At 45.8% G+C, this 13173-nt stretch overlaps 1 protein-coding gene across 1 annotated transcript in view; it reads left to right on the forward strand.

Annotated features, from left to right (window-relative positions):
* The window catches only part of LOC148513685 (uncharacterized), a 106476-nt gene extending 94051 nt beyond the window's left edge, over positions 1-12425 (forward strand). The window contains exon 3 of the mRNA XM_088481572.1: positions 12031-12425. Within this exon, the coding sequence (XP_088337698.1) occupies positions 12031-12425 (395 nt within the window). The remainder of the gene's footprint in view (positions 1-12030) is intronic.
* The last annotated feature ends 748 nt before the right edge of the window (positions 12426-13173 follow it).

Here is a 13173-nt window from a genome sequence, read left to right on the forward strand (position 1 = left end):
GGTAATTTAATAAATCATTATCCTGATTTCTTGCTATTAAAAAAAAAAACGGGTCAGGGAAAAATGTATTTAAATTTTTAGCATTTAACAGAAGTTACATTTTCATACTGACAACTATACTTAATACTGTATACCTAGATTTTGTGTCTATCTTCAGACACGGGCATTGCCCTGCACCGAGCCTGGCGGTGAGATGATGTAACTAATATCAGTGATTATTATGTGTAAAGGCCGGAGATTGTATTTGTTGTCTGAGATTTAAAATTTGAAAAGAAAGCGAATACTACATTTTTTTATAATGGTATTTATCATTTTGTTGGAGCAGTTGTCATATTTATGGAATTATTTTAATTATGTTTTATTTGCATTTATGCTGTACGGATCTCATTAGACAATTGGGTATGCACATATGGTAACACAGAAAGATGAAGGTCACGGGTCATATACCCACACACAATCCAGATGGAAAAGTCTGGAGGAAATTGCCAATGGTTTCTGGTGTTGTACAGTATATTACACTGGTTGTGTTGTCAGAATAATTCCCTGGGGACACTGGACTTATTACTGATAGGGATAAGAGACTGGGGGGCATTTATGAGCTGGGTAAATGTGGGTAAGCCGACCATTGGTTCAGACACGGCTACGTGTCTATCAAACAGCTCATATTTAGGTGCACACTCTCAACCCCGAACTGTAATTACCACCAACTACAATATGATCTGATCTGGTATGGCTCACAAGGTGCTATACATTCGATTTGTCACTGAACATATCAATAAATTCATTAAACTATTTCATCACGCAAAACAAGACCTTAACATTTTTTGCACAGGTTCAGGGTCTTTACTGCGGCTTTCTTGCAACATGATCTAATGGTATCTGGCCACATTACCCCATGTGCCTATATTTATGCTTTAAATGTTACAGCCTGCTAGGTGAAGGCATCGTCGTGATTCCATGTGTGTTTAGCCTTTTAAATCAGTGTGGTTTTAAAACAAACCAGGCAGCCTCACCGGGATCACGCCGAGGCCATGTGATTGACCCCCCCCCAAAAAAATTTAAAAAAATCCCTACGTTATGAGGAATAAATTGCAGCCACAGAGTTTACATCCTAATAATGATTTATTTATCCCTATTTCTACTTTTATTCTCCTCATTTCATGAGTGACATTCTCAGCAATAAGTAACCTACCATGTTCCTGATTTATCCTAGTATATATGGTGTATATTGTTTCATTATTCTGGTACAGCAATGTACCTGATCTTTCAGCCATGACAGTTACCAGACTTTAAAGACAATTATTATATAATAAAAGATAGATTGAATCTTGTGTTACACTCGGCCCTGCCTGCTTGTTGGGTGGTGTAAGTGTGTATTCTCTGACGCCAGTCTGTGGATATCTATCCAGGATTCAGTGGCTAGTAAAACAGGTAGGTGCCCCTGTATATGAAGGTTTAGTAACAAGAAAGTTATATGTGGAGCTGGCACAGGCAGGCTAGCGCTGTACATTTACAATAGACACAATTAGGGATATACTATTTGCCGCGATAACCCATTTTTCCCTCGATAACTTTTAATTTGTGAAAACTTTTCGCCAAAAATAGTTATATTAGACACAGTTTTTGCATATGTGAACTGTGTAGAAATTAATACAGATTTCTTTTCACCACAACTGAGCAGGTAATAAGTTGTGCAAAACCCCCATTTTTGGGCAAAAATGTCGGGACTCGGTGCAGAACCACTGGGACACCTTCCTTAATGATTAAATAGGCAAAAATGGCAGTTAACATGACATGTCATGTTTGAGGTGAAAAAGTTAAAAAGTTTTGGAAAATGGGTTTAACATAATAAGACAGGTATATGGGGGTGCTGTATGGATTGGACATATAATTTTGGGGGGCTGTATGGATCGGACAGGTATATGGGGGTAATGTCTTGAAAAAACTCCAAGAGATGAGCGAAACGCGTCGAAAGGGTTCACAATTTTGCTACTGTTACTTTCATTTGGATCCAAGCTTGATACTATTGCCCACCGCTACTAACGGCATTTGTACCAGAGGGTATTATTGCGAGCCAAGATCATTCGGCTCACAGCGGCACTAACTCAGAGGAGACGTCGGGTGGTGTGATACGCTTGACAGTGACGGTGGAGGTAGGTGACTGATATCAGATCACGGCGCCAGTCGAGAGCCTGCCATCTCCATTACCCGCCACTCCATCATCACTACCAGCAGACGGACTCTCCTGCACTCGGCTCTACGCCAAAGGTTTGCGAGTGGTGGTGAGACATCACTCTATTGCTGCCTGGTTCCCACTGCAGGTGGATGAGCTCTGCTGCACCCAGCGCTACATTAAGATCCCATAAGTGGGGGAAGAACTGGTGCACCACAAGTACATACCCACAGCTGGATGCACAGTAGGTTAACCGCTGGATTGGATACATTGAGAGCATAATTCCTACACTGGAGGCAACAAAATTGGGTATTCTTTGCCGCAGTATAGTGCATTGGAAAGTGATGATCATATAAGTATATGTTTATAAAATTAGAACCCAAGCATAGACTATTCACATATAATAAATTGGGTCTGATAATTACCTGTTAGATCCATGACAAGGATTATTCATTCGTAGCAGTATGCTGGATATATTGGACATTTTTTTTAATACATTTTACAATGTTTCTCATTTAACTGTCTGTTTTAATAAATGTATATTTGTGATTCAGAGAAGACTATTTATTGGGCTCAATTAAGCACATTTAGTGTATTTAGTAGCAGCAGTAGCGCGGTTTCTTCTTTTTATGTGGCTCTTTGTAGTTTTGAAGTGTCAGATTAGCAACTGACACTGAGGGGGTGATTTAATAAAGTTTGGAGAGAGATAAAATTGGAGATAAATAGCACCAACCAATCAGCTCCTAACTGTCACTTTACAGGCTGTGTTTGAAAAATGACAGTTAGAAGCTGATTGGTTGGTGCTATTTATCTCCCTCCAAACTGTATTAAATCTCCCCCTGAGTCCTGCAGTGCTGCTGAGCTTGAAGGATATTATCCAATTAGTATTTAGTATTAATTAGGGGTGTGCACCGGCCACTTTTCGTGTTTTGTGTTTTGGTTTTGGATCTGGATCTTTCTTCGTGTTTTGGATCTGGATTGGTTTTGCCAAAACCACCCTTCCGTGTTTTGGGTTCTGGGTTTTGTGTTTTGGATCTGTATTTTTTTTTAAAAAAGCATAAAAACAGCTAAAATCACAGAATTTGTTGGTTTCTCTGCTCCTATGCTATTATTAACCTCAATAACCTTAATTTCCACTCATTTCCAGTCTATTCTGAACACCTCACACCTCACAATAGTGTTTTCATGTCCAAAAGGTTGCACCGAGGTAGCTGGATGACTATGCTAAGCGACACGAGTGGGCGGCACAAACACGTGACCCATCTAGGAGTGACACTGCAGTGGCAGACAGGATGGCAGTTAGAAAAACTAGGCCCCAAACTGTACATAATGCAAAGAAAAAAAAGAAGTGCAAGATGGAATTGTCCTTGGGCCCTCCCACCCACCCTTATGTTGTATAAACAGGACATGCACACTTTAACAAATCAATCATTTCAGCGCCAGGGTCTGCCACACAACTGTGGCTGAAATGATTGGTTCGTTTGGGCCCCCACAAAACAAGCTGGCAATTAATGTGTCCCTGCACAAACTGGCTCTACGGAGGCAAGATGTCATCCTCATCCTCCTCATCCACCGATTCCTCACCCTCTTCAGTGTGTACATCCTCATCCTCACAAAGTATTAACTCGTCCCCACTTGAATCCACCACCACAGGTCCCTCTGTACCTTCTGGAGGCTGGTCTCCCTGGAAGAGCTGATAATTCATTTTGATGAACATCATCTTCTCCACATTCTGTGGAAGCAACCTCCTACGCCTTTCGCTGACAAGGTTCCCGGCTGCACTAAACACTCTTTCGGAGTACACACTGGAGGGGGGGCAACTCAGGTAAAATAGAGCCAGCTTGTACAGGGGCCTCCAAATTGCCTCTTTTTCCTGCCAGTACAGGTATGGACTGTCTGACATGCCTACTTGGATGCTGTCACCGATGTAATCCTCCACCATTCTGTCAATGGTGACAGTATCATATGCAGTGACAGTAGACATGTCAGAAATTGTTGCCAGGTCCTTCAGTCCGGACCAGATGTCCAAACTTGGTCCTGCCTGCCCTGCATCACCGCCAGCGGGTTGCTTAGGATACCTAAGTTTTTTCCTGGCAGCCCCAGTTGCGGGAGAAAATGAAGAAGGAGCCGTTGACGTGTCACGTTCCGCTTCAGCTGACAGTGTGTTCACCAGCAGGTCTTTGCACCTCTGCAGGCTTGTGTCGGCCGGAAAGAGAGACACCACATAGGCTTTAAACCTAGGATCAAGCACGGTGGCCAAAATGTAGTGGTCTGATTTCAACAGATTGACCACCCTGGAATCCTGGCAAAGCGAATGAAGGGCTTCATCCACAAGTCCCACATGCCGAGCGGAATCGCTCCGTCTTAGCTCCTCCTTCACTTTCTCCAGCTGCTTCTGCAAAAGCCTGATGAGGGGAATGACCTGACTCAAGCTGGCTGTGTCTGAACTGACTTCACGTGTGGCAAGTTCGAAGGGCTGGAGAACCTTGCACAACACGGAAATCATTCTCCACTGCACTTGAGTCAGGTGCATACCCCCTCCTTTGCCTATGTCATAGGTGGATGTATAGGCTTGTATGGCCTTTTGCTGCTCCTCCATCCTCTGAAGCATATAGAGGGTTGAGTTCCACCGCGTCACAACCTCTTGCTTCAGGTGATGGCGGGGCAGGTTCAAGAGTGTTTGCTGGCGCTCCAGTCTTCGGCACGCAGTCGCTGAATGGCGAAAGTGGCCAGAAATTTTTCGGGCCACCCAAAGCGTCTCCTGCACGCCCCTGTCGCTTTTCAGAAAATTCTGCACCACCAAGTTTATTGTGTGAGCAAAACATGGGACGTGCTGGAATTTGCCCAGATGTAATGCCCGCACAATATTGGTGGCGTTGTCAGATATCACAAATCCCCAGGAGAGTCTAAGTGGGGTAAGCCACTGGGCGATGATTTCCCTCAGTTTCTCTAAGAGGTTGTCGGCGGTGTGCCTCTTACTGAAACCGGTGATACACAGCGTAGCCTGCCTTGTAACGAGCTGGCGTTTCTGAGATGCTGCTACTGGTGACGCTGCTGCTGTTGCTGCGTAAGGTGATAATTCTACCCAGTGGGCTGTCACAGTCATATAGTCCTTAGTCTGCCCTGTTCCACTTGTCCACATGTCCGTGGTTAAGTGGACATTGTGTACAACGGCATTTTTCAGGACCCTGAGGACACTTTTTCTGACGTTTCTGTACAGTCTCGGTATCGCCTGCCTAGTGAAGTGGAATCTAGACGGGATTTGGAACCGGGGACACACTACCTCCATCAATTGTCTAAATCCCACTGCACTAATGGCGGATACCGGACGCACGTCTAACACCAACATAGCAGTCAAGGCCTCAGTTATACGTTTTGCTTCAGGATGACTGCTGTCGTACTTCATCCTCCTCGCTAAGGACTGTTGGAGGGTCAATTGTTTAGTAAAAGTAGTGGTGTTCCTACTTCCTCTCTGGGATGATGAACGACTCCCAGCAGCAGCAACAGCAGCAGCGGCAGCAGTAGGCGTAGCAATGCAGGATCCTCCAGAGGAATCCCGGATAGGAGAGTCAGTCATGCCAGTGACATGGCCTGCAGGACTACTTCCGATCCTGACTAAGGAGGAAATTGACGAGGAGGGAGTTGACGGTGTGGTTTGCAGGCGCTTGGATACAACAGGACAACGGGATTTAGGTGTCCCTGGACTGCTTACGGTCTTAGCCAAAGTTTCTGAACTTGACAGTAACTTTTTATGAACGCACTGCAGGTGCCGTATAAGGGAGGATGTTCCTAGGTGGTTGACGTCCCTACCCCTACTTATTTCACCTTTACATATGGTACATATGGCAAGACAGTTGTTGTCCGGATTTGGATAGAAATATTGCCAGACCAAAGAGGTGGAATGTTTGGTCTTCTGCCCAGGCATGACCGTGATGGGCTTTTTCATCCCACGGACAACAACTGTCTCCCCCGGAGCCTGATTTAAACAAACCACATCACCATCAGAATCCTCCTCGCCAACTTCCTCCTCAGCGCCAGCTACACCAGTATCCTCATCCTGTTGTACTTCAACAGTGACATCTTCAATTTGCATATCAGCAAGTGGACTGTGGGTGCTCCTTTCAGCACTTGCAGGGGGCGTGCAAATGGTGGAAAGAGCCACCTCTTCCCGTCCAGTGCTGGGAAGGTCAGGCATCGCAACCACCACCACACTTGGACTCTCCTTGGGGATTTGTGATATCTTCTTAGAAAGCACAGTTCTTCACTGTGCTTTTGCCAGCTTAACTCTTTTGATTTTTTTAGTGGGAGGAGGGCTTCCATCGTCATGTGAAGCTGAACCACTAGTCATGAACATACTAGGGATCGACCTTAGCCGTTCCTTGACACTCCGTGTCGTAAATGGCATATTGGCAAGTTTACGTTTCTCTTCAGCTGATTTAAATGTCTTTTTCAAGGTCATTTTCCTGAACTTTGCCATTTGGGATTGTATGTGCCCTCTACTATGACATTGGGCATCGGCCTTGGCAGACGACGTTGATGGCATGTTATCGTCTATGTCATGACTAGTGGCAGCAGCTTCAGCACTAGGAGGAAGTGGTTCTTGATCTTTCTCTATTTTATTTTTATCGGAGAAAGTTTGGTCCTCCATTTATGTTATATCGATTTGATATATACGTGCGGCTAAACACAGAAAATATATATTTTTTTGGTTTGGACTGGAGTGTACTTTCAGGGGTTACAGCACCCTTTAACGGTCAAGCCAGCCGGCCCTTTACTTATGACACAGGCGCACGCTTGGCACTACTTTTGTTGATGCACGTGCGGCTACTGCGCACACAATTCACAAACACAGAAAATAATTTTTTTTTTGGTTTGGACTGGAGTGTACTTTGGGGGTTACAGCACCCTTTAACGGTCAAGCCAGCCGGCCCTTTACTTATGACACAGGCGCACGCTTGGCACTACTTTGTTGATGCACGTGCGGCTACTGCGCACACAATTCACAAACACAGAAAATAATTTTTTTTTTGGTTTGGACTGGAGTGTACTTTCGGGGGTTACAGCACCCTTAACGGTCAAGCCAGCAGGCCCTTTACTTATGACACAGGCGCACGCTTGGCACTACTTTGTTGATGCACGTGCGGCTACTGCGCACACAATTCATAAACACAGAAAATAATTTTTTTTTTGGTTTGGACTGGAGTGTACTTTGGGGGTTACAGCACCCTTTAACGGTCAAGCCAGCCGGCCCTTTACTTATGACACAGGCGCACGCTTGGCACTACTTTGTTGATGCACGTGCGGCTACTGCGCACACAATTCACAAACACAGAAAATAATATTTTTTTTGGTTTGGACTGGAGTGTACTTTGGGGGTTACAGCACCCTTTAACGGTCAAGCCAGCCGGCCCTTTACTTATGACACAGGCGCACGCTTGGCACTACTTTGTTGATGCACGTGCGGCTACTGCGCACACAATTCACAAACACAGAAAATAATTTTTTTTTTGGTTTGGACTGGAGTGTACTTTGGGGGTTACAGCACCCTTTAACGGTCAAGCCAGCCGGCCCTTTACTTATGACACAGGCGCACGCTTGGCACTACTTTGTTGATGCACGTGCGGCTACTGCGCACACAATTCACAAACACAGAAAATAATTTTTTTTTTGGTTTGGACTGGAGTGTACTTTGGGGGTTACAGCACCCTTTAACGGTCAAGCCAGCCGGCCCTTTACTTATGACACAGGCGCACGCTTGGCACTACTTTGTTGATGCACGTGCGGCTACTGCGCACACAATTCACAAACACAGAAAATAATTTTTTTTTGGTTTGGACTGGAGTGTACTTTCGGGGGTTACAGCACCCTTTAACGGTCAAGCCAGCCGGCCCTTTACTTATGACACAGGCGCACGCTTGGCTCTACTTTGTTGATGCACGTGCGGCTACTGCGCACACAATTCACAAACACAGAAAATAATTTTTTTTTGGTTTGGACTGGAGTGTACTTTGGGGGTTACAGCACCCTTTAACGGTCAAGCCAGCCGGCCCTTTACTTATGACACAGGCGCACGCTTGGCACTACTTTGTTGATGCACGTGCGGCTACTGCGCACACAATTCACAAACACAGAAAATAATTTTTTTTTTGGTTTGGACTGGAGTGTACTTTCGGGGGTTACAGCACCCTTAACGGTCAAGCCAGCCGGCCCTTTACTTATGACACAGGCGCACGCTTGGCACTACTTTGTTGATGCACGTGCGGCTACTGCGCACACAATTCACAAACACAGAAAATAATTTTTTTTTTGGTTTGGACTGGAGTGTACTTTTGGGGGTTACAGCACCCTTAACGGTCAAGCCAGCCGGCCCTTTACTTATGACACAGGCGCACGCTTGGCACTACTTTGTTGATGCACGTGCGGCTACTGCGCACACAATTCACAAACACAGAAAATAATTTTTTTTTGGTTTGGACTGGAGTGTACTTTCGGGGGTTACAGCACCCTTTAACGGTCAAGCCAGCCGGCCCTTTACTTATGACACAGGTGCACGCTTGGCACTACTTTGTTGATGCACGTGCGGCTACTGCGCACACAATTCACAAACACAGAAAATATATTATTTTTTTAGCACTTGGTGGGAGCACCCCTGATGGACAGAGCACCCCCTGGACAACACTACAGCACTCCTTTAGGACTGGGACACTGCACAGGACTTTGGAGTGGACACAGCCCCTATGGAGAACTGACTGCACAACACAGACCAGCCAGCCCCTATGGACTTTGAAGTAGTGGACACAGCCCCTATTAACAACAGCAGCACAGCACAACACAGCCAGCCCCTATGGACTTTGAAGTAGTGGACAACAGCAGCACTACACTACACTACACTACACAGCCCTAACTCCCACCCTCCCTCTTCACTGTCCACAGCCGAGTGAGAAAATGGCGCCGACGCGGGTACCTTATATAGGATCCAAAACCCGCGAGACTCGGAAGGCGGGATGATGACGTTTTGCCTCGATTTCAGATCCGAGTCAGGCGGGAAAAGTCGAGCCTGACTCGGATCGGACTCGGATCGGGGGGGCTCGGGGGGGTTCGGATTTCAGAAATCCGAACCCGCTCACCCCTAGTATTAATATATATTTTTTATATTTTTTTGTTATTTTATTTATTTACACATTTTTATCTATTTGTATGTTTTCCTTCAACTGTGTTTTTCAAGCGCCAGGTGTAGACCTGAGGTACTGATAAACCTCATTTTATTTTCATAGATCCTTTTCTAGGTATATGGGGGTGCTGTGTGGATGGAGCAGGTGTCCTAAACATTGCAGGTGCAAGTGACAGGTGAATTTTTAATATTTTGTTAAAGAATGCTCACTGTAATGTACCCCTAATTAACTACAGCATTTATCTTGGCCAAAATTACAATTTAAGAATCCCAAACCCTTTATGTCCACTAATACATTTCTATAATGTTACCCAAAATTAGTTTACCTTTTTTTTCGGGTACAGACAGACTTTCCCATTTTCACCTATACTTGGCTAACACCATGAAGAATCTTTTTGTGAATGCCGATTTGTGACCTTTGCAATAGGATTGCGTGTAAAATGGGAACATGCAAAGACGCGATAAGTGATTTATTCGGGTGAACAGTGCGATAAGTTTACACAGCGCAAACTTATCGTTTTCACTTTTATTCTATATTTTATCTCCTGCACAGTTCTTGGTTACATAAATCACAGTTGTTACACACTATATACGTCATCCTTGAAGGGACAGTCTCTCGTATTGGGATAGCCATTGTGTCTCTTACTCTCAGTCTCTGCACTAACAAAGTCATTTCATGTCCCTTGCTCGTGATTGGCGCTCATTAATGCTTTTCCTCCTCATGGCTTGGCAGCACCTCCCGCCATGGCTCAGTACAGTGTCACCAAGCTGTCTTTGCTTCCCACTGGGTTCTAGAGCCTCTGCCAGGCCTCACAACTCGGGATTTCTCTCTTTGTGAAGGTGGGATGTCTCAAAGAACAAAATGGGGTCCGGCAGCACAGCAGTCCCCACTGTGCTCTCCAGCTAACCGCGTCGATGCGGGATGTTCCCGATGAGTGGTGTCTTTGACACTGTCGTTCTTCGTCCATACTTACACACTGCCCGCTGCAGTTTGTCAGCTGAGGTCCGGACTGCTCACCTTGTGCTGCGGCATGACTCACACAGATGTTACTCTCCATCTCATCACTCCCATCTCTTGACTCACTTGACACAAAGTTGGGTTTTGCTGCCTTGTCCTGCATATCAGGTTATGGGCCTGATTTAGAGTTGTAAGCCAATGGCATCGCTGCTGTTTCTTTGGATGCAGCAGCGATGCTAAAAAGACGCCTTCCGTTGGCATCGCAGATCCGAGTGCTGCGTCCGAAGACTCGGCATCAGATCACCATCACAACCGTCAACCATAATAGCCACAGTCATCGCCCATCTGAGAAAGTCTAAGCTCACTCAGAATGGGCGAAAGAACTCCTCTGCCAGTGCCAGGAAGACGCAGGGGCCTGTCCTTGGCACTCCCACATAACAAGCGACAAGTCTTTGTCCCTTTCCCTTTCCCTGTCAGCTTGTGTAAAAGTCTGAATCAGGCACTATTATCATTGCTGTGAGTACAGATAAAGTCATGGGATTTTCCACAGGCACATACTGTAGTGTTGTTTCAGCTAATATCCCGTCGTATGGGACTATGATTGTCCCGGAGTCTTCATACATCTATTAGTGGGACTGTGGGCCTGATTCAGACCCGCTCGCAAGCGCATAGCGCTCGCAAGTGGGTCAATAGTGGCCCAGTGCGCACGCGTGCGCACTGTGCGTGTGCGAGCCCCGGAGCGAGCGCAAAAAGCACTCACTCCGTGGCTCTCTACAAAAGGGGCGGCTGTCGATGTTGATCAACAGCTCGCCCCGTTTTGTAGGCGTGGCCGGGGGGTGGCTTCACAAATGGAGGCGTTCCCAAGTGAACGCCTGCCCTTTGTGGGCGGCCCCACTGACATCACCAGTGATGTCAGTGAGAGAGCCTCCGGCTCTATTAGAGCCTGAAGCTCTCTGGGGCTTGCGGCCACGAGACCCTATCACAAGGGTCTCGTCGCAAGCCCAACGGGATTTCCAGCGCTGTCGGGCTTCCGCTGCCGGCTTCTGCTGTTTTCTCGGGCTGCCGGGATTCGCACTCCCGGCCATGCGGCAGCCGGGATATCATACCGATTCCATAACCCCTGGTGTTTTTCGCTGTTGTCTTCACAGTATACATAAATCTATTAATATATCTAGTAATATAATTTATTTATTAATTTACAGTATATCTGCGCTAGTACTTCTGTTCTATGTTTTACTTAGTAGATGCGGGCCCGAATATCCTACAGTTTGCCATGGCACCAGGTGATTTTAGCCAGCAACATTATTCAAGATGACATTTTTATATTTTAATGACATTGCTAAGCATGGTCAAGCCTAGTTATTCCTCTGTCTGAGGCACCAAAGGAAATGTGGTGTCATTCTTATCCCTCTTATAAGCTACCATCAACATTTGTATGATTGGTGGGCTAATTACAAATTTTGTAATGTTTAAATATTACGAGAAGTCGAGAACTATAACTAACTTACCGTTCTGCCTCAAATAAGGTGTCATTTTTATGTTAGCTGGTTTCATTTTGCTGCGCCAAAGCTTTCTGCCTGAGACAGCCACCTCGGTTGCCTCACTGACACACCCTGCTGGGTAGATGATGATGAAAGCCTTAATAGAGAGACCTCATTATAAAACAATTCTTGAAGTTCCAGCACTGAAAGATAATCTCTGATTTCTCACTTTACTCTTTTATAATAGATGGCAAGACAAACCTGGTGGTGAGACAACCCGAGGTCCTCACAGCTGAAGCTGGGCAGTCGGTGACCATCACCTGCTCCTTTAATAGTTCTGATTCTTATACATATAAATGGACTTTAGGCTGCCGTAATAGTGTGTCTTTCACTGATCAACCTTACTACAAACACAGAATAAATGTGACTGTTTGGGAACCTGACCACACACAGAATGACTGGGGAATGTCAGAGAGGCAGGTGACCATCTCTATCGCCAACCTGTCAGAGAATGACTCGGGAACATTCTGTTGCCATGTGGCAATTTATCACTTTTCACTCTGTCTCCTAACAGTAAATAGACCCCTGAGGGTTCTGCATCAGTTGCTGCCGCATCTTGGTGTGCGTCTTTTGCAGCTGTAGCATCTGCGACGTTATGCAAATACCGCTACAAGCCTGTGCGCCGTGCACAGCCATGCGTCCAGATGTGCAAGGGCTGAGACGTCCACTTTGAGCCCCTTGCCAGGTGCTGATTCTGTCAGAGTATGGCCTCCAATATGAGTAACACACCTGCGACACGCCCATAAGGTGGTTCATCTCTGTGCCCCTGAATAGCCACCTTCCAGGAATGCCCAATAAATTTACAGTACATATATGGGGTTGTGCATCGCAATCGCTACCGCACCTCTGTGCATACACACCTTAGGACACATGCGCTGTGCAACTTATTAGCGATTTAGTCGCATGTGCAAGTCAAAATCACTGACCATTTGCTCAAATATTGGCATTGCGTCCAACTGTGGCAATGGCCACTTATCCAGTGTATTCCGTGTTACAATTGTACCCACCCAAGCAGTCCCTGCCTGCCACTCACTTTGCGAATAAATCCACTCTGCGACCGCCGTCGCAATACCGATGCGGCACATTCGCAGTTCGACTCTGGTACATGTGCAGATCACCGATAGGCCTCCCCTGCCTACCCTCACTGCAGGTCCCCAGTACATCCCACCCTGTATCATTTAGCTGGATTTCTGTACATGTTTTTTTATTCTGGATTAGGGAATAAATATTTTTTAGTCTTTGAACAAAATGCAGGGCTCTTCTGGTCTTGTTTGTTAATACTCTCTGTTAAAGTGTGTACACTTATATCACCATTTTAGACTACTTATTA

This window comes from Taudactylus pleione, unplaced genomic scaffold (genome assembly GCF_031769625.1).
Source record: "Taudactylus pleione unplaced genomic scaffold, aTauple2 ptg000274l, whole genome shotgun sequence".
NCBI classification, from domain to species: Eukaryota; Metazoa; Chordata; class Amphibia; order Anura; family Myobatrachidae; genus Taudactylus; species Taudactylus pleione.